This window comes from Rattus rattus, chromosome 1 (genome assembly GCF_011064425.1).
Source record: "Rattus rattus isolate New Zealand chromosome 1, Rrattus_CSIRO_v1, whole genome shotgun sequence".
Classification (NCBI taxonomy): Eukaryota; Metazoa; Chordata; class Mammalia; order Rodentia; family Muridae; genus Rattus; species Rattus rattus.
In genome coordinates, this window is record NC_046154.1 from 52,913,931 (window position 1) to 52,939,097 (window position 25,167).

A 25,167-nucleotide genomic window follows, 5' to 3' on the forward strand; every position below is an offset into this window, starting at 1 on the left:
ATAGACAGAAGCTGGAAAGAACCCAGATGCCCTGCAACAGAGAAATGAATACAGAAAATGTGGTACATCTACACAATGGAATATTACTCAGCTATCAAAAACAATGACTTTATGAAATTCATAGGTAAATGGATGGAACTGGAAAATATCCTGAGTGAAGTAACAAAAAAAAAAAAAAGCCCACACATGGTATGCACTCGCTGAAAAGTGGATTATTAGCCCAAAAGCTCAGATTACACAAGAAACAATCCATAGACTACATGAAGCTCAAGAACAAGGACGACCAAAGTGCAGATGCTTCACTCCTTCTTAAAAGGGGGAACAAAAAATATTCATAGGAGGAAATATGGAGACAAAGTTTGGAGCAGAGACAGAAGGAAGAGACAGAATTTGGAGAATTTGGAGAAGAGACAGAATCAGAGCCTGCCCCAACTCGGGCTCCAGCCCACATACATACAGCTAACAAACCCAGACAATACTGCTGATGCCAAGAAGTGCACGCTGACAGGAGACTGACATAGCTGTCTCATGAGAGGCTCTGTCAGAGCATAACAAATGCAGAGGTGAACACTAGCAGCCAACCATTGAACTGAGAAGGGGGTCCCTATTAGAGGAGTTAGAAAAGGATTAAAGAGCTGAAGGGGTTTGCAACCCCATTAGAACAACAATACCAACCAACCAGAGCTCCCAGGGACTAAACTACCATCCAAAGAGCGAGGGCAGACCCATGGCTTCAGCTGCATATGTAGCAGAGGATGGCCTTGTTGGGCACCAATAGGAGAAGCCCTTGGTCCTGCCAAGGCTGAAACCCCCAGTGTAGGGGATTGTCAGAGCAGGGAGGCGGGAAAGGTTGGGTGGTTGGGGAGGGGGAACACCCTTATAAAAAGGGGAGGGAATATGGGATATGGGGTTTATGAATGGGAAATCAGGAAAGGGGATAGCATTTGAAATGTAAATTTAAAAATCCAATAAAAGAAAAAGAAAATACCCTACTCAAACTCCAGATCTTACATGGCCATACATGTAAAGTCACAACAGAGTATCACATCTGCCCAGAGCAGGCTCTAAGGTCAGTGCATCATAAATAAAAGTGTGCTATGACACTAACGGAAACCAGCATCTGTGATTTTCCACATCCAGATCTCATCCCACCCCAAGGAGACAGGTGCCAGGGGAATAGGTGTTCCCAGCAGACTTTCTCATTCCTGGACCCATTTCTGAATCTGAGGGTTCCATGTAGTTCCAGCTCCAAAACTAACAGTGTGACACCCACTCCTATTTATTATTATTAACAGTAGTGATGGTTATTGGCCGATATCTGTGTGATGGCACTTTATACACATGGTGCCTAATTCTTCCACTGAAGAGCTGTAAGGAATATATTTTACAAGTGATAAAATCAGGAATCAGAGTTAAAGCATTTGCCAATATAACAGATATTAAGTAGGGAAAAATATCAGCATTCAAAGCTACTCTTTTAGTTTCAAACCAACATATAGTACCATTCCAAAAACTGTATGGCCTAGTTTTATAATAGTAATAATAATAATAATAATAATAATAATAATAATAATACCCTCTTGATTTGAACCTGTATTTTCCGAGCTGGTGTTTCCAACATTAAAAATGGCTTGTACTGGGATAACTTCTTCAGGAATTCAAGTTTTATGTTGTGTGGTCCCACATTAGTACTGCCTTGAGCCTCCAGACCATTGGTTCTCAACCTGTGGGTCATGACTCCCACAGGTGCAGCATATCCAATATTTGTATCACAGCTCATTACAATAGCAAAATTACAGCTACAAAGTAGCAATTAAATCATTTTACAGTTGGGGGGATCACTACAACAGGAGGAACTGCATCAAGGAGTCCCAGAGTTAGGAAGGTTGAGAACCACTACTCTAGACGCACTAGCAAAGTAGTGGTTAAAATGCTCTGGAACAGTGTGTCTACAAATGTGCGTATGTCCTCTCTGTCCTCAGGCATCAAAAATATCCAACACTTCTGTTCAATGGTAAAGTCCCAAACTGCACATCAGTCTCTCTGACTCAGCATACAAACATGTGCTTGAGAACACACTCAAAATTCTAGTGAGAGCAGGATTTCTATGCTGATTCCTTTTGCAACACAGTATTCACCGGACATGGCCAGTGGTGTCTGTCTGTCTGTCAGTCTGTCTGTCTCAGGACATAAGTGATACTGGGAAAAGAAAATGTAAATGTAGAATCTTGTCAGATTCTGTACTTTTCACACTCTTTCCCCTTACCGGTCCTTAAAAGCAAATCAGGTTAGAGAGTATCTTTCGAGTTTGCCATTGTACTCCATACCTCATTTGTTTGGTTTGGGATGTTTTTTGCTTTTCTAAGATCTATTTTACGTTAACCATGTATACATGGGGGAGGGTTGCGCACAAATGCCTATGGAAACCAAAAGAGGACATCAGATCCCTTTACAGCTGAAGACACAGGCAGTGAGCAACCCAGTGTGGGTGCTGAGGTCCTCTGCAAGAGTAATGTGCGCTTTTAACCACAGCGCAATCTCTCTGGCCCCTCGAACTCCCACAAGTACAAGAAGTATATTTCTGCAAGTATTTTTTATCTTTTTAATATACATTACAAATATTTTAGAACAATGACATTTTGTTTTGTTTAACGTATTTACAAAACAAAAATATATTACAATAAATATGAATGAGACAGTGAATCTGACCAACAACAAACTGTCACGACCTGGTATTTAAAAGGAATGCAGAACTTATTGGTCTGCATGTGTTAAGAGTTTTGAGATAGACAAGCATCCAGAATCATAATGCATCTGGGGAAGAGCGGTGGGGAAACTCCCAGATTTAAGGAGGGGTTCTTTCTCATTGCTAATCGCATAACATTTAATGGTATTTAAATCATGAACATTAATGACCTATGCGAACATGATATAAAGCTAATATAGTTCTACCATCTCAAAATGTATGTGGCAGCCACATAATATCCTCTTAATTATTGTCATTATATACTGTAGTTCACACAATATCTACAAATGTGGAATGAGGCAGAAAAAACGAAACAAAACAGAACAAAAAATAAAACAGGTCACAGCAACATGTCTCACATTCCAATCTTAAATAGGACAAGCACATACTGGGTCAGACATCATTGTATAATACCTTAATAAATAACACCTAGGTTGTCATGGTTACTTTGAAGAGTTTACAACTGCATATTTTAAAGAGAACATTTTTTTTGAGAATTTCACATTATCAGTAAAAGGTAAAATAAATAATGAACTTTTATAATTAAAAAAAAAAGAGAGAGAAGAGAGGTCTATATGGAACCAAAATTATTTCTGACATGCTGCTTTTTCGGTTTAGTTTGTCACAAGAATATTAAAACAGAAACAAACAAACAAAATGATTGTCTTTGTAAAACAAACTTTTGAAAGCTTTTCACAATATTGAATGTGAACCTTTTAAGATTAGCATGATAATCTTTTTGACCACCCGCTTTGTGAATGTGTATGTGCACACTAGACATACTCATATGCATATATGGATGGATAGATAGATGCTGCACATGTGCTCACCAGGAGACCTAGCGAAGTCCCAGCAGTACCAGCTGCCTCCCTTGCAAAATGGGAAGCTCTGAGCACTGGACTAAGTTGCAACCAGCTGATGTCGGTCTGGGAAAGTTGCATTCTTACAAAGTTTTCACATGCATCCAACAGCAAATCCATTGGAAATAATCCCAGGGGTGGGGACCCAGATTCACTGGGTGGGTGGGACTCTGACTCCTCAAACTGGCAAGCTATCCAATTGGATCTGAAGGCACACCACAGCTCTCTCCCCAACCAAACCCTTTCTAAATAGTACTCAGTGTTATCTTCTCCATTTCCCCCCTGGTTTGCAATCACCAGAACTCCAGGTCTACACAAAGTGTGAATGGGCCAAACTGCTTTACAAACTGTCACCCATGAAGAATGTTTTCTTGGCTAAGCAAAAGAAAGAGCACTGAGCCTCGTGGCAACAATTAGAAGGGGGATTTCAAATAGGTTTGGAATTGTGGTGGTGGTAGCATTTAAAAGTTTTTCTTTAATCAACTGCAAATTTAAAGGGGGAAGGAGCCAGTACCCCAAAGTTCTGACCTGGAGTCAACACATCTTAGGGTTCCTGGTTTCTTCAGCTATCATGTGCTTGGGCTTAGTGCATCCAGGAAAAGTTAAAGGTAATGCCTAGATTTCTGCAGAACCACCTCCCATCATTTAGCCACTTCTATTGATTGTTAATGCTCTTGACCAAAAGACACAAACTGAAGAAGCTATAAAGGCTTCAGTAAGTTTCCATTAAAAAATACTTGGTTGGTGATATTCTTGGAGTTTGTGTAAAGCCGTTGCTCAAATTACATCTTTAAAAACAAAAACCACACATACACAATCCCTAAACCATTTCCTTAAAACCATTACATAATCCAACTACCATAATGTCCACTCATAAATCTTAATCTCAGACAGTGAGATGGATGTCAGGCCTCCGCCTTGGGTGGCCACGGTCCTATTTCCCCAGGCAAAATGCTGAGTAGGCTTCCCCAAAGGGCAGGCTGGAATGTCATGACTCTGCAAGGTCAGCTCACTAGTGTTCCTCTCGGTGCTACAGACTTCAAGAAACCCAATGTTCACATTCCTTATCATGAGAAATGAATTCACGAGGAACTTAACAGTTTAGTACTGGAAATACATTACTAGAATTTTTGGTTCATCTGTGAAAATCTCAGAACCGTGGTACACACTAAGCATGATCACAGGACTGCAGCCAGCTCACAAATTAATACAAGGGCTTTTGGCCTTGGTTTTCAAATTCGGACCAGGCATCATTTAGCTCCATGAAAATCATCTTTGCATATTGTTCATAGGGTTGCCCAGTAGCCTAAAGAAAACACAAAACACAATTAGATACTGCAGACCAAAATAAACTAATATTAAATTCAATGAGATTATGGATGGTAATTGAAATGTTCTTCCATTAAGACATTTCTTTTTGCGTCCTATCTACATGAAATTAATTACTATGCACTGCCCTCAAACTCACAGAGGATAACAGGAACCTAACAATAAGGAGAAATGTGGGTGGTTTGTTTGGCAGCAAAGGACGCATCTCCTTGTTAATGCTAGCCCTGTCTCTAGTTGACTGTACTTCAAAACTCCCCCTTTCTATTTCCTATAAAGTTTAGGTCTTTGAGACTCATAATAGGGCAGTTTGCCAATTTCTGTGGGCTCTTAATTCTCTTTTGACTGATTAAAGTTCATGTATTAATGTTTCCCATTAATTATCCGATTTAGTCATAAGGAGTGTGGAGGGATGGAAATCAAACATGGACTTCAAACATGCATTCCCAAGGCACTGCAATCATGACTTCATGCCTCGTGTCTGTTACGGTTCACATGAGAGCAGGGTGGTATACTTCAGTCTGAGCTGCTGCTGCAAATTACAATGAATTCAGCCAGGAGGGAGCTGAAGTTCTGATCTGTGGAGCTCTTCTGTGCTCTCGTAATTTATTCAAACCATGAGCATTAGTGGCAACACACGCTGACATTTTAAACATCTTATTGCTCCTCACCAGTATTTTTCCAAACACACCCTAAATTGTCTCCTGGGTAGATATGATTCTGCCCTCCACAGGAACAACAACAGCCTTTTCCTTTGAAGTGCTCAGTCTCCATGGTGAAAATGCCTGCCCCACTGTTTGTGAAGGATGCTTTGACTGCTTCCTGCCAACCTCATGCCTTGTGACTATGTGTCTAAATACCTGATTTAAATAACCCACAGAGTAAATTTTGTCAAATAAATGCCTTAGTCAATCCGCAAATTGAAAGCATGCCTTTTTATCCTGTTTGCCAACTCTGAAACAGGGACCAGGCACATCGATGACAGGGCAGGTCCTACCCACCTTGTCGGGGTGCACCACTAGCACGGCTCTCCTGTACACCTTCTTCACTTGCTCTGGCGTCACCAGGTCCGCCATGCCCACGGGTTTCCACTTGGTCTCCCCCGCCCACAGCACAGTGTGCATTGTGGAAAGCAGGGCTCTGATGTTTCTCTCTTTGCCTTCTATCCACTCCAGGATCTGCAACAGGAAATACAAAGAGGGTTAAGACACTCAAATGTGTCTGCCTGCCAGGGCTCTGAAGAGCTATACTGTTTCAGTGAAACTGAGCATGCAGCCCCCTCTAGCTGGACCACGCACCCACCTTCCCCCTTGCCCTTCTAGTCTGCATCGTTGCTCAAAAGCTGTTCACGCACTTTAGAGTTCACCTCTGGTTTGAGCTCACTTCTCCCTGCCTTCCTACAGCTAATTGTACACTCCTAACATGAGCTTCATGAGGTCACACCTCAATCTACTTTGCTCCAGCAACTAAATAGTCCTTTCGTGTAGGCCAAAGTTGTGCCAAGATTATAACTCAGTGGTAGAATACCTACCTGACCTGGGTTTGATTCCCACCACAAAGGGGAAAAAATATGGCCTATCCTACTATAAACGTATCGTGTGTGTCACGTGTTATTAAGCAAGTGTGTTCACCTTGCCCTGTCAATACTTGGAGCTGTTTATGGAAAAGGGATGTTTCTTATCACCGTATCTCAGGAGCCCAGCAGACCCGGCACAGAGTAGAGCTCAAAACACTTGTTAAATAAATCGATCCCTTAAATCACTGATTCAAACCAAGAAGCTCTGTGTTATAAAGAAAAGACGTGATTAAATGGAAGACTGGTGGTTGGAGTGAGAGTGGCTCCCATAGCCTCCTATATTTGAGTTCTTGGTCCCCAGTTAGTGGAAATGGTTGGGAAGGATTAGGAGGGGCGGCTTTGTTAGAGAAGGTGGGGGTGAGTTTTAAGGTCTTTTGAAGGGACCTTATGCTATTCCCAGTTAACCCTCTCATTCTCTACCTCATGCTTGTAGATCAGATGTAAGCTCTCAGCTACTGTTCCAGAGCTGTATGCCATGCCATCAGGCTTGTGCCAGTCTGATCTTTATGTGCCTCACCCACGTCCTCACGCCACTTCAAAGACCCTCTGACTCCGGGACAATCTGCAAGCAGCTGTCTGCTCTAGGCCTTGCCTGTGAAGAACTTGCCTCCTTCTCTACCAGTTAAGGAACTTGGACTCACTGAGTGCCAAGCTTCTTTTATTTTTCTTCAAGATTTATTTGTTTGTTTTATGTATATGAGTGTCCTATCTGCATATACACCTGCATATCAGAAGAGGACATCACATTATAGATGGTTGTAAGCTGCCATGTGGTTGCTGGAATTGAACTCAGGACCTCAGGAAGAGCAGCCAATGTTCTTAACCAGCCTCTTTTTTTCTTTGAAAGTACAAAAAATAAAAATAAATCATTCTCCCTTTCCAAAACTGACTCTCGCACAGACTTTAGAATCAAAAACAAATGTTTTTATTGTTTTAAGAAAATGTAGAACTTCTTTACTTAAAAGTGGAAGGAGTCTGTGATAGAGGCCAGCATCCTCACAATCATTAGGTTTCCTTTCCTCAAACTCTGTGGATCTCTTGCCTCATGTCTCCAGAATGTTAAACCCTGGGTACAGAAATAGTTCTCTCTTGATCCACAGAGAACTGAAACTGGGGTTCAGTCAACCAAGAACAGCAGAAAGTTCTCAAGGAGGACAGAAAATACAAAGGGTGAATTGTTCTCACTAGACTCTAATGACTGATACTTACAATCTAAAGGCTTCTGAACCACAGTCAAATATCATTGTTCATCTGGTGGGTAAATTAAGTGTCATGCACCAACCGTCCCAAAGCTAGTTTGCTATTGAGGAGCATGGCTGTCTTCAAACCACAGCTTTAGAGACCCGCTGTAACACAGTGATCACCAGAATGAAGTGCCTTCCATAGATGATGTGGTCCGCGCTCCACCCTAGAGTCAGTGTTGACTTTTAACACTCACGGTGGTAAACAGCATTAGGAGGTAAGGACCCTTAGAAGGTGTTAAGATTTAAATTCTTTTCCACCGACTCACGAGCACCTGTTCATCAGTGGATGGTGTTTGGGAGACTGTGGAACCTGTCAGGGGCTTAGCTAGTAGAAATATCTCCCTAGGAGTGGAGCTTTGAAGGTTCTCCCTGACCACCATTTGCTGCAGCACCCTGCTCTGTGTTGCCCATCTACTTAAAAGTGAACAGCCACACTGCAAGCATCCATGGCCATGTCTCAAGTTGTACCTATCAAGTGTTCAGTCCCTAGTGACCAGCGTAAAGGGAACAAATGCAGAGATGGTTGGGCAAAATGACTTGTCACACAGCTTTGTCCAATAGGGTGGTCGAGGGGCTCACTCACCTTCAGTTTCTCAGGATCCATTTCCTTAGCCATCTCCTCCTTTCTCATCTCAGCTATTGTTCGAGGCCCCTTTTTGTCTTTGTGGGCATTGAAGCCTTGACTGGAAAGCAGATCTTCAAAGTCAGCAGCCTTCTGTTTTCCTTCTGCAACATAATATTTGGAAGCCATCATGACTTTTATTCTTAAACAGAATGTCAAACTCTCACTTCACAGGAGTATAGATTTTTTCATACATTTGTTCCCTTTGTACTTGCTGCATGGGAAATATAAAAGGCTCTGTGTAACAGACACAGAATATGGAAGACTAGATGACCTAAGAGGACTGTCTGTAACCACACAGTGTGTCTATGGCAAGGCCAGGACTGGATTCTAGATCATTAAAGTCCATTTCATCACCAGTGCAACTTTGCAGATGAAGTACTCATGGACAACAAACTAGCAATAGAGATTAGACAAGAGCCAAGATTCGAATCCCTGACATCCTTCCTGCTAACTGTTTCCTGTCTATACCCAATTGATGGGTTCCGTGGATCCTAGTGCCCTCCCCCTGTAAGTCTGGTTGTGGACTAAGTCTCTCTTGGTCTTGAAGAACTCTATGTGTCTAAATCCAGCTATGACCATGGAGATGTTGCAGGCATCTACACCTCAGCTTCTCCACCCAGAGGATGAGGGTGATGTTAATGACTCAGTGTTGTCTTGAGAATGAGCTAAAAGCATGCTTGGTTATCTCAGTGTTCATTTGAAAACAAAACAGAACAAAACCACAGTAGTCCACACAGTTGGCAGTAATCAACCCAAGGTGTTTGTTTGGTTTTTTTCTTGGTTGGGAATGATTTGCCATCTCTGTTCTTAAGAAGCCGTGTCACGTATGTGCACACCAAAATTAAGTGCTCCAAGAAGACATTCACCACCATCTTCTCAAAACAAAAACGAAATGGATGCCACATGGCTCAACAGGATTGCCCAAAGAATGCCCCCCCAAGAACTAAAGGACTTAGTCACTGGTGTCATGCTCGGCTGGGGAGTGACACTGAAAGCCAGAGCTTCTGGTGTCAAATGACTGGAATTCAGGTCCAGGCTCTGTCACAAGTCTCAAGAAACTGAGAGATTACTTTTTAGATCTACTTCTCAGATTACTCATCTACAGTCAGGCTTTGGTTTTGAGGATACTATAAAATAATACATGAAGACATCTTGGATACGCCTGCAGGAGTAAGTGCTCAATACATGTTAACCACTGTGAAGGAGAATCCCCTTTATCCATGTTCTTCAAGGAGAATCACCAAAGCCACTGAGATGCCAAGTGTATCTGACACAGTCTGACGATTCAATTTTAACAGGTATTATTTTTACCTTAATGCCAAGAGTCTAATCTGGCAGGCCTGGAGAGATAGCTCAGTGGTTAAGAGCATTTGCTGCGATTGCAGAGGACCTGGGCTCCATCCCCAGCACCTACACCATGGTTCCTAGCCATCTATAACTCCAGTTCCAGGGGAACAGATGCCTTCCATCTTACCATGGAGAAGGAAAGGCAAGTGAGCCAGCAGTCACATGATACCTGTTTGGGATCATGATAGGCCCAGGTGCTCCACACAGTACTTGAGGTATGGATCTCCTGATGTCCCTTCAACTCTCAAGATGGTCTCCTTCAGACATAACATCCCCAAGCAGTACAACAATACAGGCAGGTCATCCTCTACCTGACTCATGTCATCATCCTTACCCAAGTTAGTAGATCCTTTTCCACGTTCGCTCTGTCCTGCAGGCATAGCTGAGAAGCTCACGTTGTAATTGGGTCGGTTCTGAGGGGAGGAGTGAGGCATACTAGACTGTGGCTTAGGCTGTGCCTGCTGCCAGTTGTAGCCGGCTGGCTGCTGCCACCCTCCACCCATGGGCTGTGGGGACGCTTTCTGTGGTGAGCTGAGAGGTGGAAATCCTCCACCCAATCCAGTTGGTGTGGTGGGTTTGCTGGCAAATGAAGAGCTGCCTATGGAGGAAAAGGGAGAGAGGCAGTAAGACAATTGAGAGTGGCTTCGAACTCACGTCACAAGGCATTGCTTACAGTGATTTTAGTGGAAACTGCTTTGGGTGGTAAAAGATTTAACCTCCTGAACAGGTAAAGAAATCACAGGCATATCTGCCCATCTGTCATTTCCTCAGGCAGCCCACGGATACTTCAAGTAGTACCCTTGCCCCATTCTTTTCTTCAGAAGAACAATTCAGAGTGGATTTCGTTTTTTCTATATCACACAGCCAGCCTATGGAAAAATAATTGAATCTAGACTTTTGAGTCCAAGCCAAAAGACCATACTGTGCTACCCTGCCCAGACTGCCCCCTCCTAAGCAAGTTTTATTTCTCTACTAGAGTTAAAACCACCAAGTGGCAAGTAGGGGAGAAAACAAGTGACCTCATTAAGGTTCGGCTTAAATGTCAACTGTTAGAATTATTTATCATTTGCTATGAGAAAAATCCTGGCTAGGACACAAGAGTATTACAGACGTTTCTAAATTTCACAAATAGGTTTCAGTTTTACACTGCCACATTCCACTACCAGAGGGCTAGTACTGGGGAGGCAAATTGAGAGGCTGAAACACAATGGTCTTCAAAGATCCTTCAACAGTCAAGATGATGATGATGATGAATATGAATATGATGATGATGATGATGATGATGATGATGATGATGATGATGATGATGATAGAACACCTAACACTTCCGTAGCTCCTCACGGTGTGTTAGGTGTAAGTGTTAGCATCACTGGGTCAATTTAAAGGGGAGGGAATCAAAGCTAAAGTTCACCGACAAATTGCAATCACACCATTGGTTAACAGAGATGCCCTGGCCAGGAGCATCTCATCTCTGCACCTCTACAGCCAGAATCTCAAGCTTCTACCAAAGCTCTGAGCTTCTACTAAAAGACACCCCTTCCTATGACTTCCTTCCAAAGCTTATGTCCTTTCACTTGGGCCCTGAGACACCCCCCCCTTCCCTTTCACACATGAATGCTGTACTATGGCTACTGAATCTGGAATCAACCTGTTTGAGTTCAGTGCAAGCACTCATGTACCGTTTGCTCTGTGAGGCACGTGTCCCAAGGCATTCACCACATGTTGAGGTGCCTGCCATGTGCCAGGTGCTATGTGGGACTCTTGGATTCTACACAAACAAGGCATATTTCTAAAGCTTAATGACTTTTTTCATTTCTGTGAGCTTCAACGTTCTTATCTATGAAATGACTATGTCTTACTATGAACACATAGCCATTGCAGGAAGTGTTTCACAGCCCCTAAATTAAGTGAACTGAGGTACACTACACACCACAAAACAATGTTAACTACATGTTTGACACATTGTAAAGACTTAATAAGCATTTGGTCATAGAAAATAGCAATGGCAGGCTGGCACTGGAGTCTATTGTTGCCCCTCTCATTTTCCATCACCAACCCCTGTTTTTGAGGCAAGGTCTTACCATGTAACCCATACGGTCTAAAACTCCCCATGTATGCCAGGCTGGCCTCACATTGGTGATTCTCCTTACCCAAGAGTGTTTGGGAACAGAAGCTAGCATATGCTGCTTACTGACAAAATATATCTATATCCCCCTAGACCCTCTTGTCTCTAGCACATCAATATATGTGTTAAGTCTAGGTGTTCACCCTGCACTGTGGTTTCATTTTATATTTTAAGAATACTTACTTTGTTCTAAATATATCTGCTCATCATTTTAATATTTGATTCATCTCCTATTTATAGGACAAAACCTCATGAACTAATGGCACCTTCCAGATTTCCAATGGCTCCATCAACTGCTTGTTCATTTAGGAACCACTCTGAGCATCTTCTACATGCTAGGCTGCAGATCCAGCAATGAAACAGTGGGTGCTAACATGGCTCACATGGGACCTGTGAATACCGTATGACTCTGTAAGGTCTAACTTCCCAGAATATGTCATATTCACATGAAACGATTCTACATGCAGAGATGCCATCAAAGTGGTGAACTGGCTAAAAACAAGCACAGCTGCTAGACCTAGGTCACAGCCACCGTCCCACAAGCTGACAAAGCCTTGGTTTTCCACCTTGACTGTGCGTCAGGATTATCTAGGGAACTTCTCATTGTCTCGCCTAACATAGCACCTACACAGTGGGTATTTATATTTGATTAACATTTCTCCCTCCTACCATACTGTAAGCTCCCCCGGGCAGGAATGTCATCTGTCTTCACTCATTATTCCATCCAGAATGCTTAGCAGAGTGTACATAATCACAAAGACCAATCAAATGAGGAAACCAAAGCTTACTGGTTCAAAATGGAGGTCGTCTTTCTCTGAGATCTCCTGGCAAGTCTGAGAAGGCTTAACACTTCCTGGTCCTTTTTCCTTCTGACCTGACAACAATTTCAATTCATTTCCTCTATTAAATAGTAACTGGTTTCCACTATTAGTAAATTCGATTTTCCTAAAGGATAAAGTGGACTGCTTCCTGAATCAGCACACAGATTTCAGGAAAGCAATTCTGAAATCCTCCTTGAATCAGCCTTACCTTTTCAAGCCCACTTCTCCCAGCCCATCCCCACAGACCACAGCTCTTCCCACTAGCAGCCATTTTAGACATCCCCTCTCCTCTGACTGGACTCCTTTCTCTACCCATATCCTAACCATATCACTGACTTCAACTTAGAAACCACCGTGGTCCACCTCTCCTATCTTTGGACCCTGGCTTCTGTGACTTCAGTTTCTAGGTGAACTTCTCCAATCGCTAGCCCCTTTGGAAGCATAAGGGATTACCTGGAACACAGAAAGCTCCATCCTCACATCTAGGCCAGTTACTTCTGAATATCTAGGGAGTGGTTGGACATTGATGTTTGTGTTAGAACTGGTTCAATCGAATGATCTTAAGGGGGCCTCTGTCATTGTTTCTTTTCTGAGTTACTGTTAGATTGTTTAATGAGTAGAAATTTCCACTTATATCTGCCACTGATGAGTCTGTTCACCCTGTGGCCTTAGTGGGAAAATCATTTAAAATTATTAAGTTGTATACCTTAACAAGTAGAGAAGTATAAGAAGCCAGACTCTGAGAAGGAGGCTGTGAGAATTACTACATTTCCAAACTGCACGTGCAGGCTCCTTGTTTGCGATGATACAGGTTTAGCTACTCTGAACCTACCTATTGGTGCTGTCTGATTATAAACGGCAACCTGAGGAAGTGGAAGACTCAAATGTGGAGTAAAAGGCAAAGAAGAAACTGGGAGTCAGATTAGCTGTACACACACACACACACACACACACACACACACACACACACACAAAAACACACATACTCTCTGTCTCCTATAAGGAAGAGAAATAACACTCCAATACTCATACTTAGTATGCAGATCTTGGCTTCTAAATTTTGCTTCCCATAAAAATGACTACTGACACCTTTAAAAATGAAGACACCTAGAACTGGAGTGTAAGAGACTTGGGAAATGGCAGACAGTCCTACTGTCTGTCCACCAAAGAGGATGCCTCTTCCTTTCACTCAATAGAGTTGAGTGAAAAAGACATAAAGGGCAAAGGAGCATTCGCAAAACAGAGCAAGGACTGGAGGAACAGCAGAGTAAATAACGCCAGAAGCGGTTGATAATCAGCTGAACCAAAAGGAAGGCAGCTTGTCTGTCCTGAGATAAGTGACATAAATGTTAGGCAGATAAACAGAAATAAATGGGTGGAGACAGACAGACAGACAGACAGACAGATGAATGATAGGATAGGTAGATAGACAGATGGGTAAGAAAGAAAAAGAAGAAAAAAGGGAGAGAAAAAGGGATGGAGGGAGGAAGAGAGGGACAGAGGGACATAGAAAGAGAGGGGGAGGGAGGGGAGAGAGTAATTTTACTTTATCCTTTGAAAACTGTTAGTTTTATCAATTCATTTACTGAGATGATTGATTGATTGATTGATTGATTGATCGATTGATTATTGATGGGTTTTAGAAAAAAAGATTTCTCTATATAGCCCTGGCTATCCTGGAATTAGCTCTTCTACACCTGGCTGGTCTTGAACTAGGAGATCTGACTGTCTCGTCCTTCCAAGGGTTAGGATTAAAGGTGACCACCCAATTTGAGTTTGATTTTTATTTTTGTTTAGGTTCTTAGTTGTTTGTATATTCTAGATATTAATACTCTGATAGAAAGGAGCAAAGAATTTTCTCCTATTCTGTAGGCTATATCTTCATTTATTAACTTTCCCTTTGCTGTACAGAAGATTTTTAATCTTATGAGGTCCTATTTGTTGGGTAATATTCCCCAAACAACTGCAGTCCTCTTAAGAAAGGCTTTACCTACGTAGATATTGTGCCGAGACATTTTCTCTCCTTTTTCCTCTAATGGTTTCAGATTTTCAGGACTTCTATGAGGTCTTTGATCCACTTGGAGTTGGTTTTTGTGGGAAGTGAAATATAGGAATTTGTTTTCCTTCTAGTACATGTAGACATCCAGTTTTCTTAGTGCCATTTGTTTAAAATGCTATCTTTCTACAATGCATATTTTTGGCATCTTTATCAAACAGACAAACAAACAAACAAAACCCAAACATGTAGGCAGAGCTCTAGGTTACATCTAGGTGTTTGAGTTCACTGACCGCAGTCTGGCTCTGTATCCACACGCTACACTACTTCGATCACTCTAGCTGTGCAGCATAACTTGAAATTGGGTGGTGATATTTCCAGCAGCATTGATTTTGCCCAGGATTTCACTGGCTGTGTTCTTTTGTGCCTCCATGTGGACTTAAAGGTTTTTTTCTGTTTCTGTGAAGAGTACCATTAGAATTTATATACAGATTAGAATTATATAAATATGATTTATTTTATTTTTTGATCATTGATATTTTTTGTGTCTGTGTTAGGGTGTCTGATCCTCTGGAACTGGAGTTAGAGACAAGTGTGAGTGGCCAGGTGGGTGCTGGGAATTGAACCTGGGTCCTCTGGAAGAGCAGCCAGTGCTCTTAACCACTGAGCCATTTCTTCAGTGCTGGCAAGAAATTTTGATTGGGGTTGCATTGAATCTGTAGGTTGCTTTTTCACCATAGGATGGCCATTTTCATCACATTAATTCTTCCATCCAGTCCATGGGCACAGCCAGGGGAGCTTTCCTTCTTTCAGTGTCTGCCTCAGTTTCTTTCATAAGTATTTTAAGGTTTCCATTATGGAGATCTTTCATTTCCTTGGTTAGTTTATTCCAAAAGTTTTGTGATATTCTGTTGTTGCTTTTGAGGCTACTGTAAACCGTATTTGTTCCCTTTCTTAGCATAAATATTATTAATATTCAGGATGGATACGGGCCTTCTAAGTGTTTCTTTGTTTTGTTTTTGTTTGTTTGTTTGTTTGTTTGTTTTTAGTCCTGCTATTTTGCTGAAAGCATTTATCAGCTTCAAGAGTCTTCTGGTGGAGTCTTTTTGGTCTCTAGTATATTGAACCATGTAACAATGTATAAGGATGCTTTTGACTCTTCCCTCTCTTACTTATATTTTAATTAATTTTCCTATCCTATCACACTGGCTAAGGCTTCAAGCACTACATTGAATAAGAGCAGAAAAAGTGGACGTCTTTGTCTTATTTTTGATCTTAGGAGGATGCTTTGAGTGCTGCTTCATTTACCACTGGCTCTGTGTTTGCCACATATTGCTTTTACGACGCTAAGCTATGTCCCCTCCATTCTTAGCTTTTCAAAAGCTGTCATTGACAGATATTTGCTTCTGTCAAGAGTTCTGTACTGAGTCCATTTCTATGATGCATTTCATTTGATGACTTGCATATGTCAAACCATCCTTGCACTTCTGGAATGAAGCTAAGTTGATCATGGTGAGTGATCATTTTTATGTGAACTCAGTTTCCAAGTATTTTACCGAGAGCTTTTGTGTAACTCTATCAGGGAAATTTTATTGTTGTATCTTTACCTGGTTTAGGTAGCAGGATAAAACTGGCTTCATAAAAAAGTGTGTATGTGTACCTTTCATTTAATTTTACGGAATACTTTGAATAGGGCTGGTACTACTACTTTGTAATGCCCTGGTATAATCATCCGTGAATATATCTGGGCCTGGTGATTTTCAGTTGTAGTTTGGTTTTGTTTGTTTGTTTGTTTGTTTGTTTGTTTGTTTTGTTTTTAAGATCACTGCTTCCTTGTTATTACAGAGCTGCTTGAATTGCTTCCCATCTTTAACTTAGCTAGGTCAAATCATCTAGAAATGCAACCATTTCCTTTAGGTTTCCCAATTTAGTGGAATATAAATTTTAAAGTATGTTCTTGTATTTTTATGAATTTCACTGATACTTATTGAAATTTCTCATTTTTCCCTTCCGACTTTATTAATGTGCATTTTCTCTTTCTTTAGTTTGGTGAAGGAATTGCCCATCTTATTTACAACTTGTCTCTTCACTGTTCTTTTTTTTTTTTTGTATTATTTGTTTCATTTCTATTTCACTTATTTCTGTTCCAACCTTAACCATTTGTTTCCATTTGTTTCGTATTTGGCTTGTTCTTGGCTGAGAAAGAAGAATTTTAATGTAGAAAATATTTGTGCAAAGCCTTTCTCTCTTCCCAATGGTAAACACTTACTTTTTTATGAGTCTCACCTGAAACCCACTTTACAGTAAAAGTCTATGATCTGAACCCCTTGTGTAACCCTAGTGGCTCTGATTTTTTTGTTGTGGTGGTGCTAGTGGCGGTTTTATTTTTATCACATTATAATCCCATTCAAGGCACCTCTGGAGCCACTCTAACCTCATTAATTTAAAAGAGGCAAAGAAAGCAACTCTTTGAGATGTTACTTGAAAAGAATGCAAAACAGTCTATATGGCTAACACTAAGATACTTATACATGGCTCTACTTTGAGAAGCCCGCACCTATGCACTCAACCCTGTCTCAATTTCTTCCCCAGTTCCTCCCATTCTCATAAAACTAGGGTTTTGACTCCAACTTTGCTTCAAATCGAGGCCAAGGATCCAGTTTTACTTGAGGTCCCAGAAAGATTAATGGAATCTTACGTTGCTGTAGGAACAGTGTGGAGCTGTGCTTCTGTTCCTGCCGCAGTTGACATTAGCATTGAGTATTATCCACATCGTAACCTCATGAGTGTACACATACCTAGTGCATTGAGTATTATCCACATCGTAACCTCATGAGTGTACACATACCTAGTGTTGAGTATTATCCACATCGTAACCTCATGAGTGTACACATACCTAGTGTCCCCAGGTCAGCGAAGGGATCCAGAGTCTGCGGCTTGCTCTGATGGGTAGGGGTGCCGTGTGTTGAGCCTGTTGGGCTGGTGGCAGCCGATTTGCTTCCCATCCCAAAACCTCCTGAAAAGGCACAGAGATCGTTGAAGATGAGTTAGTACCTGAATTGGATGCTCGAAGGCAAGAGTTCCAGAGTCCCTGCTCAGCGGTCTCTAAGGCGAATTAGGATGGAGTCTGGCAAGGCGTAAGAAGTCCCTGGATGCTCTTACTCCCGTTTTAGGACAGTGGTGACCCAAAGCAAGGATAAGACACATGTCAGGCATGAGATCTTCACAGTCCACGCATGTCATTGCCCATGTTTACCCCTCCTGCCTCGGTTCTCTCTCTCTTCAGAGATCTGGATTCAGGCTGTATCTCAACTCCTCTTGCCACCCTGGTGGGGGGGAATCTTGCTTACCATCTTTCAACTACACTGTTTTTAACTTTAAAATTTATGTATGAATAGCTTATCTTATGTGCATGGGTGTTTTTTGCCTGCATGTCTGTCTGTGGACCTTATGTCTACAATATCCACAGAGATGAGAAGAGGTCATCAGGTGCCCTGGAATTAGAGTTACATACAATTGTGAGCCACCAGGAATCTAACCTGGGTCCACTGCAAGGACAGACAGCGTTCTTAACCATGAACCATCTCTCCTGCCATATAGACTGTTTTTAACCTCTTTAAAATAAAACAATTCAAAGTCACAGATAATAAAAGCAAAAGGCAAACAAATTGAATGAGAAACCCTGTCTGACAAGGAGTACAGTCAACAGAGTAAAAAAAAAGAGTCAAGTATACAACAGGGGACAGTATTTGCCAACCATTATTCTGATAAGGGGTTTGAGCCAGTGTGTGTAAAACAGCAGCTAAAGTTTAATGATGAATTGACAAGTGACTTGATTTAACATTTCAGCTAAGAAGGTTTGCACATGATCACACACATAAGAAGATTCTCAACATCGCTCTCTTAGTTACCTTTCTATTGCTGTGATGGGCACCATGACCAAGTCAACTTATAGGGAAAAGAGTTTATTGGGGCTTACAGGTCCAGATGGATAGAGTCCTTGACCATCATGGTGGGGAGCACGGCAGCAGGCAGGCACAGTACTGGAGCAGTACTAGAGAGCTTGCATACCCACAAGCATGGGGCATAGAAAGCTAACTGGGAATGGGTTGGGGTTTTGAAATTTCAAGTCCACTCTCAGTGACACACCACCCCCTTCTCAAACAGTTCCACCAACTGGGACCAACTACTCATTTATGTGTGCATTCTTATTCAAATCACCACAGTCACTGATTATTAAAGGAAATGCCAATCAAGTAAACAATGAGATATTACCTTACGCCTGTCAAGATTGGTGTGATGGTTTGTACTTGCTCGGCCCAGGGAGTGGCACTATGAGAAGGTGAGGCCCTGTCGAGTAGGTGTGGTCTTTTGGAGTAGGTATGGCATTGTGGGTGTGGGCTTAAAGAACCTCATCTTAGCTGTCTGGAAGCCAGACAGTTAAAGATCTAGAACTCTCAGCTCCTCCTGCACCCTGTCTTCCTGGATGCTGTCGTGCTCCCACCTTGATGATACTGGACTGAATCTCTGAACCTCTAAGCCAGCCCCAATTAAATGTTGTCATTTATAAGACTTGCCTTGGTCATGGTGTCTGTTCACAGCAGTAAAACCCTGACTAAGACAATTGGCATTTGTGTAAAAAAAAAAAATAGGTGTTTGTAAGAATGAGAAGGGATCGGAATCCATGTACTCTGTGGGTAGGAATGCAGAACGGTACTTTGGGAAGTAGTATACAGGATCTTCACTGATTTAAAAAACCATGATTTAGTATCCATGTTCCTGAGAATATATCCAAGGTACTCATTAATAAGGACCTCAAGGAGATATTACACAACCATAGTCATTAGTCCTGCCCACAGAAAATGACAGGAAGGAAAAATGTGGTGTTATGTGAGCAGTGAAATATGAGTGAGCCTTTAGAAAGGAAGAAATATTCTTATGGATTACAATATGGATAAACCTTGGGACATTTTATAAAATGGCATAAGACACTCACAAAAGCGCAAATGCTGTAACATTCTACTGAGTGGTAAACCTATCCAGTCAAACTCAGTGAAAATAGGATGCTGGTTATCTGGGGCTGAGGAGAGGAAGTCATGGAAACTTGGTGGGGTAGAGCTTTGTGAGCAATGGGGGTGGGGGTACATCCACATTGTTTTATTTATACTTACTTTGCTGTGTAGGGTAAATAAACATTGTTTGCTCCATTTCTCAGATGAGAAAACTGAAGCTAAGACTTATCTAAAGTCAACAACATAAAAAAACAAAAACCAAGAACAGGAGAGTCTAAGTGGTAAAACCAGTTCAAATTCATCTAATTGTACTGTTGAGTCTTGGAAAGTTAAATAGTGCGCGCGCACACAGACACACACACACACACACACACACACACACACACACACACGCGCTTCATGTCATCAAGTACATTGGTAAGCAGATCTTTAGGCATGATCAAACTACACAGTATACTATAATATTTCAAGCACTTCATTGGCTGAAGGACCATGCGTTTGCCACTGGTCATGTGTATACAAAAATAACCCACTGGTCTTTACCTGGTTTGGCATGCCAGTCCCAACCTCCAGCAATGTCTGGCTGGATGTTCACAGCAGGAGTGCTAGAAGCTGCAAATGGAGAGGAGATGGATGAGAACAAGGTGGCTCAGAACCCGTTCTTCTGAGTTTACACAGGAATCATGGCTCTGCACTGCTTCCAGAGAGTTAATGGATTCATTCCGCTGCCTGGGCTTTTACTCCACTCTGCAACAGGGATATTTGCTGCTTTCACTTGAGCATGCTCACCGGAGCTTGGTAGAAGCCGGAGGCTTTTGCTGTTCATTCCTTGACTCACCTTTTTGTTGCCTTTGTATCCACTGACTTGTAATTATCATTGTGCACGTGTCTTTCTCCCTTAAATTTTGAGTCCCTTGAATGCAAAAACTATCTTTGTGTACTCCACTTCTATACTTATTCTGGGCCATGCAAAAAGAGGGAAATATCCTTAAACTCAGTGTGGTTTAGCTCAGCGCAGAGAAGGGCACCAAGGCACAAACCACTCAGAACTGGGCCCTGTTTTCACCTTGGCTTTGACGTGAATTGAGAATAATGAGCCATTCAGAACACTGATTAGGCAAAAACTATGCATTACCCACTATGCTGGTGGCAGATATGTGTCTACTGTCACTCAAAAAGAAACCTGATAGAGCTTCAACAGAGACTACTCTGACCTCTCACAAAGTTCTGAGCAGAACTGAAATGAAATGTACTGCCAGAGGAGAGAATCTCTCTCTAGGACTCTGCACATAAAATTCAGTAGAATTCAGTCACTAAACTAGCATTACGATTGGCATTGAAAACACACACACACACACACACACACACACACACACACACACACCACATACATACACTCCACAAACACACATACACCACACCACACATACACACACCACACATACACACACCACTACACATACTACCCATATACACCACACATACATTCCACATATATAACTCACATATGCATCCCACATACACACAACAGACATGCACACGCCACCACACCACACACACACACACCATATGCCACACATATCCCACTTACATATAACACACAACACACATGCACACACACATCACATGTACATACACCATACACACATTACATGTACATATACCACACATAGACATATGCCCACATTCCACACAAACGAAGGGTCTAAGATTCCAGGACCAGCATTCTAAGGCTTCATAGTCATCTGTAGTATTTACCCACTGTCAACATACCATGTGCCTTCCCATTGGTTAATTAATTTAAAAGCACACACCATTACACCATTATTAGTGATGATGGTTCTTTCCTTTCTACTCTTCCCTGCTTCAGCTCAGCAGTCACTCATGAAAAAGTTCCAAAAGTAGACAGCTTTGTCAGCATTTGCTCATGGGCTTCCTTTACATTCTAATGTTAATTCAGATATCCATCAGAATGTAAAATGGAGAGAGAGAGAGAGAGAGAGAGAGAGAGAGAGAGAGAGAGAGAGAGAGACCTGAATTGCTGAAAAGAAGATAATAAGGAGGAAACTGGGAAATGAGGTCCGAGGCACTAGGATGGTAGAGTAAATGGGGTCTACACAGGCCATGACTGGGTACACAATACTGTCTCTTATGTTGGGTGAAATGAGGCATTATGAGTTCATAAATCGCATGGATTATATGTAAATAAGAAAATAATAACAGTTAATCATCATCTTGCATTTGAAATATGAAATAGAACTTATAAATCAGTAAAATATGTTAATTTAATGAGCAAATAACCCAAGTATAAATAATGACTGTTTTAAAAATATTAATATAACTTGCATTCTTTTTTGCACAGGAAACTTTGGAATCTGGTGTTTGAATATATTTCAAATCAAATCAAACTAACCCATCCTGACTACTCTGTAGCCATGCACCGATAGCAGCTATCACAATAGACACACACACACACACACACACACACACACACACACACACACACAAACACACAGCACTTAGTGTTTTCTTGAGAGAAATCACTCTACTATACCACTGAATAGAAAACACTTTCTTACCATGCACTGTAGGGGAAGGGCTTCTCGTGGGCTGCAGAAAGGGGTCGCTAGAAGCATTGGATGTGTTCAGGAAGGAGCCCAACAAATCCTGACCTGGTGGCTTAGCAGGGGCTCCAAAAGGGTCAAAGGTGGCACCTAGAAAACAAAGGGAAAATGCATTTCTTTATCCCGTCATTTAATTGTTCTATAAATATTAAAGAGTTACCACTACTACTTGGCCAACACTTGAAAGATCAGGATGATGCTTGCCTCCTGACTTCCCCAGCCCTTCCTAGCCTCACAACATTCTCTGGAACTAACAGTGGGTCCCACATAACAGGAATCACCCCACCTCTGCAGATCAAAGTGTCTGGATTTATTTATTAGAAAATCCATAACTCCAAATGACGGTCCAATTAGCTTTTATAAATCCTTTTTGTGTGTATGTGTGGGTGTATGCATTATATATATGTGTAGTGTGTTAATGAGTGTGTGTAGTATATATGTGTGTGTGTGTAGTATATGTGTGTGTGTGTAGTATGTGTGTTAGTAGTGACATATGTGTGGGGTGTATATGTAGTATGTGTATGTGTAGTGCATGTATGTGTAGTGTGTGTGTCAATGTGTGTGTATGGTATATGTAGTATATTATTGTGTATGTGTAGTATATGTATATATAGTGTGTGTGTCATTGTGTGTGTGTGTGTGTGTGTATGTGTGTGGTGTGTTGATGTGTATGGTGTGTGTGTGGTGTGTGTGGTGGTGTGATGTGTGTGGTGTGTGTGTGTGGTGTGTGTGTGTGTGTGTGGTGTGTGGTGTGTGTGTGTGGTTTGTGGTGTGTGTGTGTGTTGTGTCTGTGTGTTTTTGTTTTTGTGGTGTGTGTGTGTGGTGTGTGTGTGTTGTGTGTGTGTGGTGTGTGTGTGGTGTGTGTGTGTGTGTTTTGTGGTGTGTGGTGTGTGTGGATGTGTGTGTTTGTGTGTGTATGGTGTGTGGGGTGTGTGTGTGGTGTGTGTGTGTGGGTATGTGTGTGTGTGTGTGTGTGTGTGTGTGGTGTGGTGTTTGGTGTGTGTGGTGTATGTGTGTGTGCGTGTATGTGTGTGTGTGTGTGTGTGGTGTGTATGTGTGTGTGTGTGTATGGTGTGTGGTGGGTGTGTGGTATATGTGTCAATGGGGTGTGTGTGTGTGTGGTATGTGGTGTGTGTGGGTGTGTGGTATGTGTGTCAGTGTGGGGTGTGTGTGGTATGTGTGCATATTCACACGTGTACACCACACCACAGAGTGCAGACATCTGTTCTCATCTTCTGCCTTGTTTGAGATAGTGTCATGTTTCTGCTCATACATCAGGTTTGCTGGCCTGGAGCTCCTGGCTCATCTTTCTCTACTCCCCATCTCCTTGTAGAAGTGCTGGGATTACAGGTATTCATCCTGCAACTCTAGCTTTTATGTGTTCTGGGGATTCAGACTCAGGTTCTAAAACTTGTGTGGCAAGCATTTTTACTCAATGAGCTATCTCCCCAAGCCAGCTTTTGAAAATCATAGCAATGTAAAACCAGTAAGCCATAGTCAGAGTACCCAAGAAAACAAGATCAACACAGATGAATCCAAGAGTCACCCAAAATGTGTACAGGCTACAGGAGTTCAGTGACTAGTGAGTGTTCATCTAAAAAGGAATTAATGGGAAAATACCAGGCAGGGGGCACTACTATAAAGGAAAACGATAGAAAACCCCTCACTGGACTAGAGATGTAGCTCAATTGGAGAAGAATTTGCCTATCATACACGAAGCCTTGGGTTTGATCCCCAGCATCACATAAGACTAGGCATGGTGACACATGCCTATAATCACCATGTAAATATAGAAATGGAAGGATCAGGAGCTTAAGGCCATCTTGGACTACACAGTGAGTTCAAGCTCAGCTTGAATCATGTAAGACCCATCTCAGAAGGGAAAGACAACCTCCCTTAGTAGGCCTTGCTTTGACCTTGAATAAAGTGACCTTCAGCTCACTTGAAAGCTAAAGTCAGGGCAGTGAGTAAAGCTGAGCTCTCAGCCACTCTCGAGTCTATGGGATACAAGTGTTTCTGACTCAGCTTATTAGACCTAGAGCAGCAGTCCTCAACCTGTGCATCCTGACCCCTATCAGGCCCTTTCATAGGGGTTGCCTAAGACCACCAGAAAAGACAGATGTTTGCATTATAATTGATAGCAGTAGCAAAATTATAGTTGTGAGGTAACAATGAAAACAATGTATGGTTGGAGGTCACTACAACATGAAGAACTGTATTAAAGGGTTGAAGCATTAGAAAAGTTGAGAACCACTGAGCTAGAGAACTAAGAAAGGGGACTAAGAAGGAGGGAAGCCCTGGTTGTCGGCAATAGTGAATCTTCTTGGGGCTACACTGTGTTAGAGGTGACCTTGGATGGTCCTCAACTTCTCCCTGGCAGACAGAAGTGCTGTTACCGTCACTCATTCCTGGAGAAACCAGGGTTCAGAAATTTGCTCTTGTTCAACTCCAGGAGACACTTTAGGCTAGACTCATGTTCAAACTTTCCAGCTCAAAACTCCAGATAGCCCCCACAAGCACTAGTCACGAAACATCATGCCGATCACCAAACTGCATGGAGACCGACAACTACCTTCTGATTTCTCACTGTTGAGCAAGGAACAAAAGCTCCTTGAACTACCTAAAGTGAGATGTCACTTCCAAATCGGTAGGTACCAAGCTGATGACTGTTGCTTCCTGGAGTGGGGCTGACCCATTCTAGAAATAGAGCTCGAGAACCAAACCAGCGAACAAACACTTCCCACTGTCACGATGCAATGAGGCATGCGGCTCACACACTTCCAGCTATGGCATCAGCAGCACGATGTGCTCCCGACACCTGCACTGTTGCAGTAGCAATGATACCATACTGTTTCCGGCCATGGA

At 42.0% G+C, this 25,167-nt stretch overlaps 1 protein-coding gene across 4 annotated transcripts in view; it reads right to left on the minus strand.

Moving 5' to 3' along the window:
* Positions 1–2,576: 2,576 nt before the first annotated feature.
* Positions 2,577–25,167, minus strand: part of Dnajc6 (DnaJ heat shock protein family (Hsp40) member C6) — a 149,333-nt gene continuing 126,742 nt past the window's right edge. For 2 of the 4 annotated variants that reach the window (XM_032901734.1, XM_032901726.1), the window contains exons 13-19: positions 22,258–22,392; positions 20,222–20,290; positions 17,563–17,682; positions 10,059–10,322; positions 8,336–8,478; positions 5,934–6,110; positions 2,577–4,912 (exon numbers count right to left, since the gene is read on the minus strand). In XM_032901734.1, coding sequence (XP_032757625.1) covers positions 4,811–4,912; positions 5,934–6,110; positions 8,336–8,478; positions 10,059–10,322; positions 17,563–17,682; positions 20,222–20,290; positions 22,258–22,392 — 1,010 coding nt within the window. In that variant the 3' untranslated portion in view covers positions 2,577–4,810. Of the gene's footprint in view, positions 4,913–5,933; positions 6,111–8,335; positions 8,479–9,795; positions 10,323–17,562; positions 17,683–20,221; positions 20,291–22,257; positions 22,393–25,167 lie in introns of those variants that run through there. The other 2 variants (XM_032901712.1, XM_032901719.1) reach the window with 1 other exon arrangement.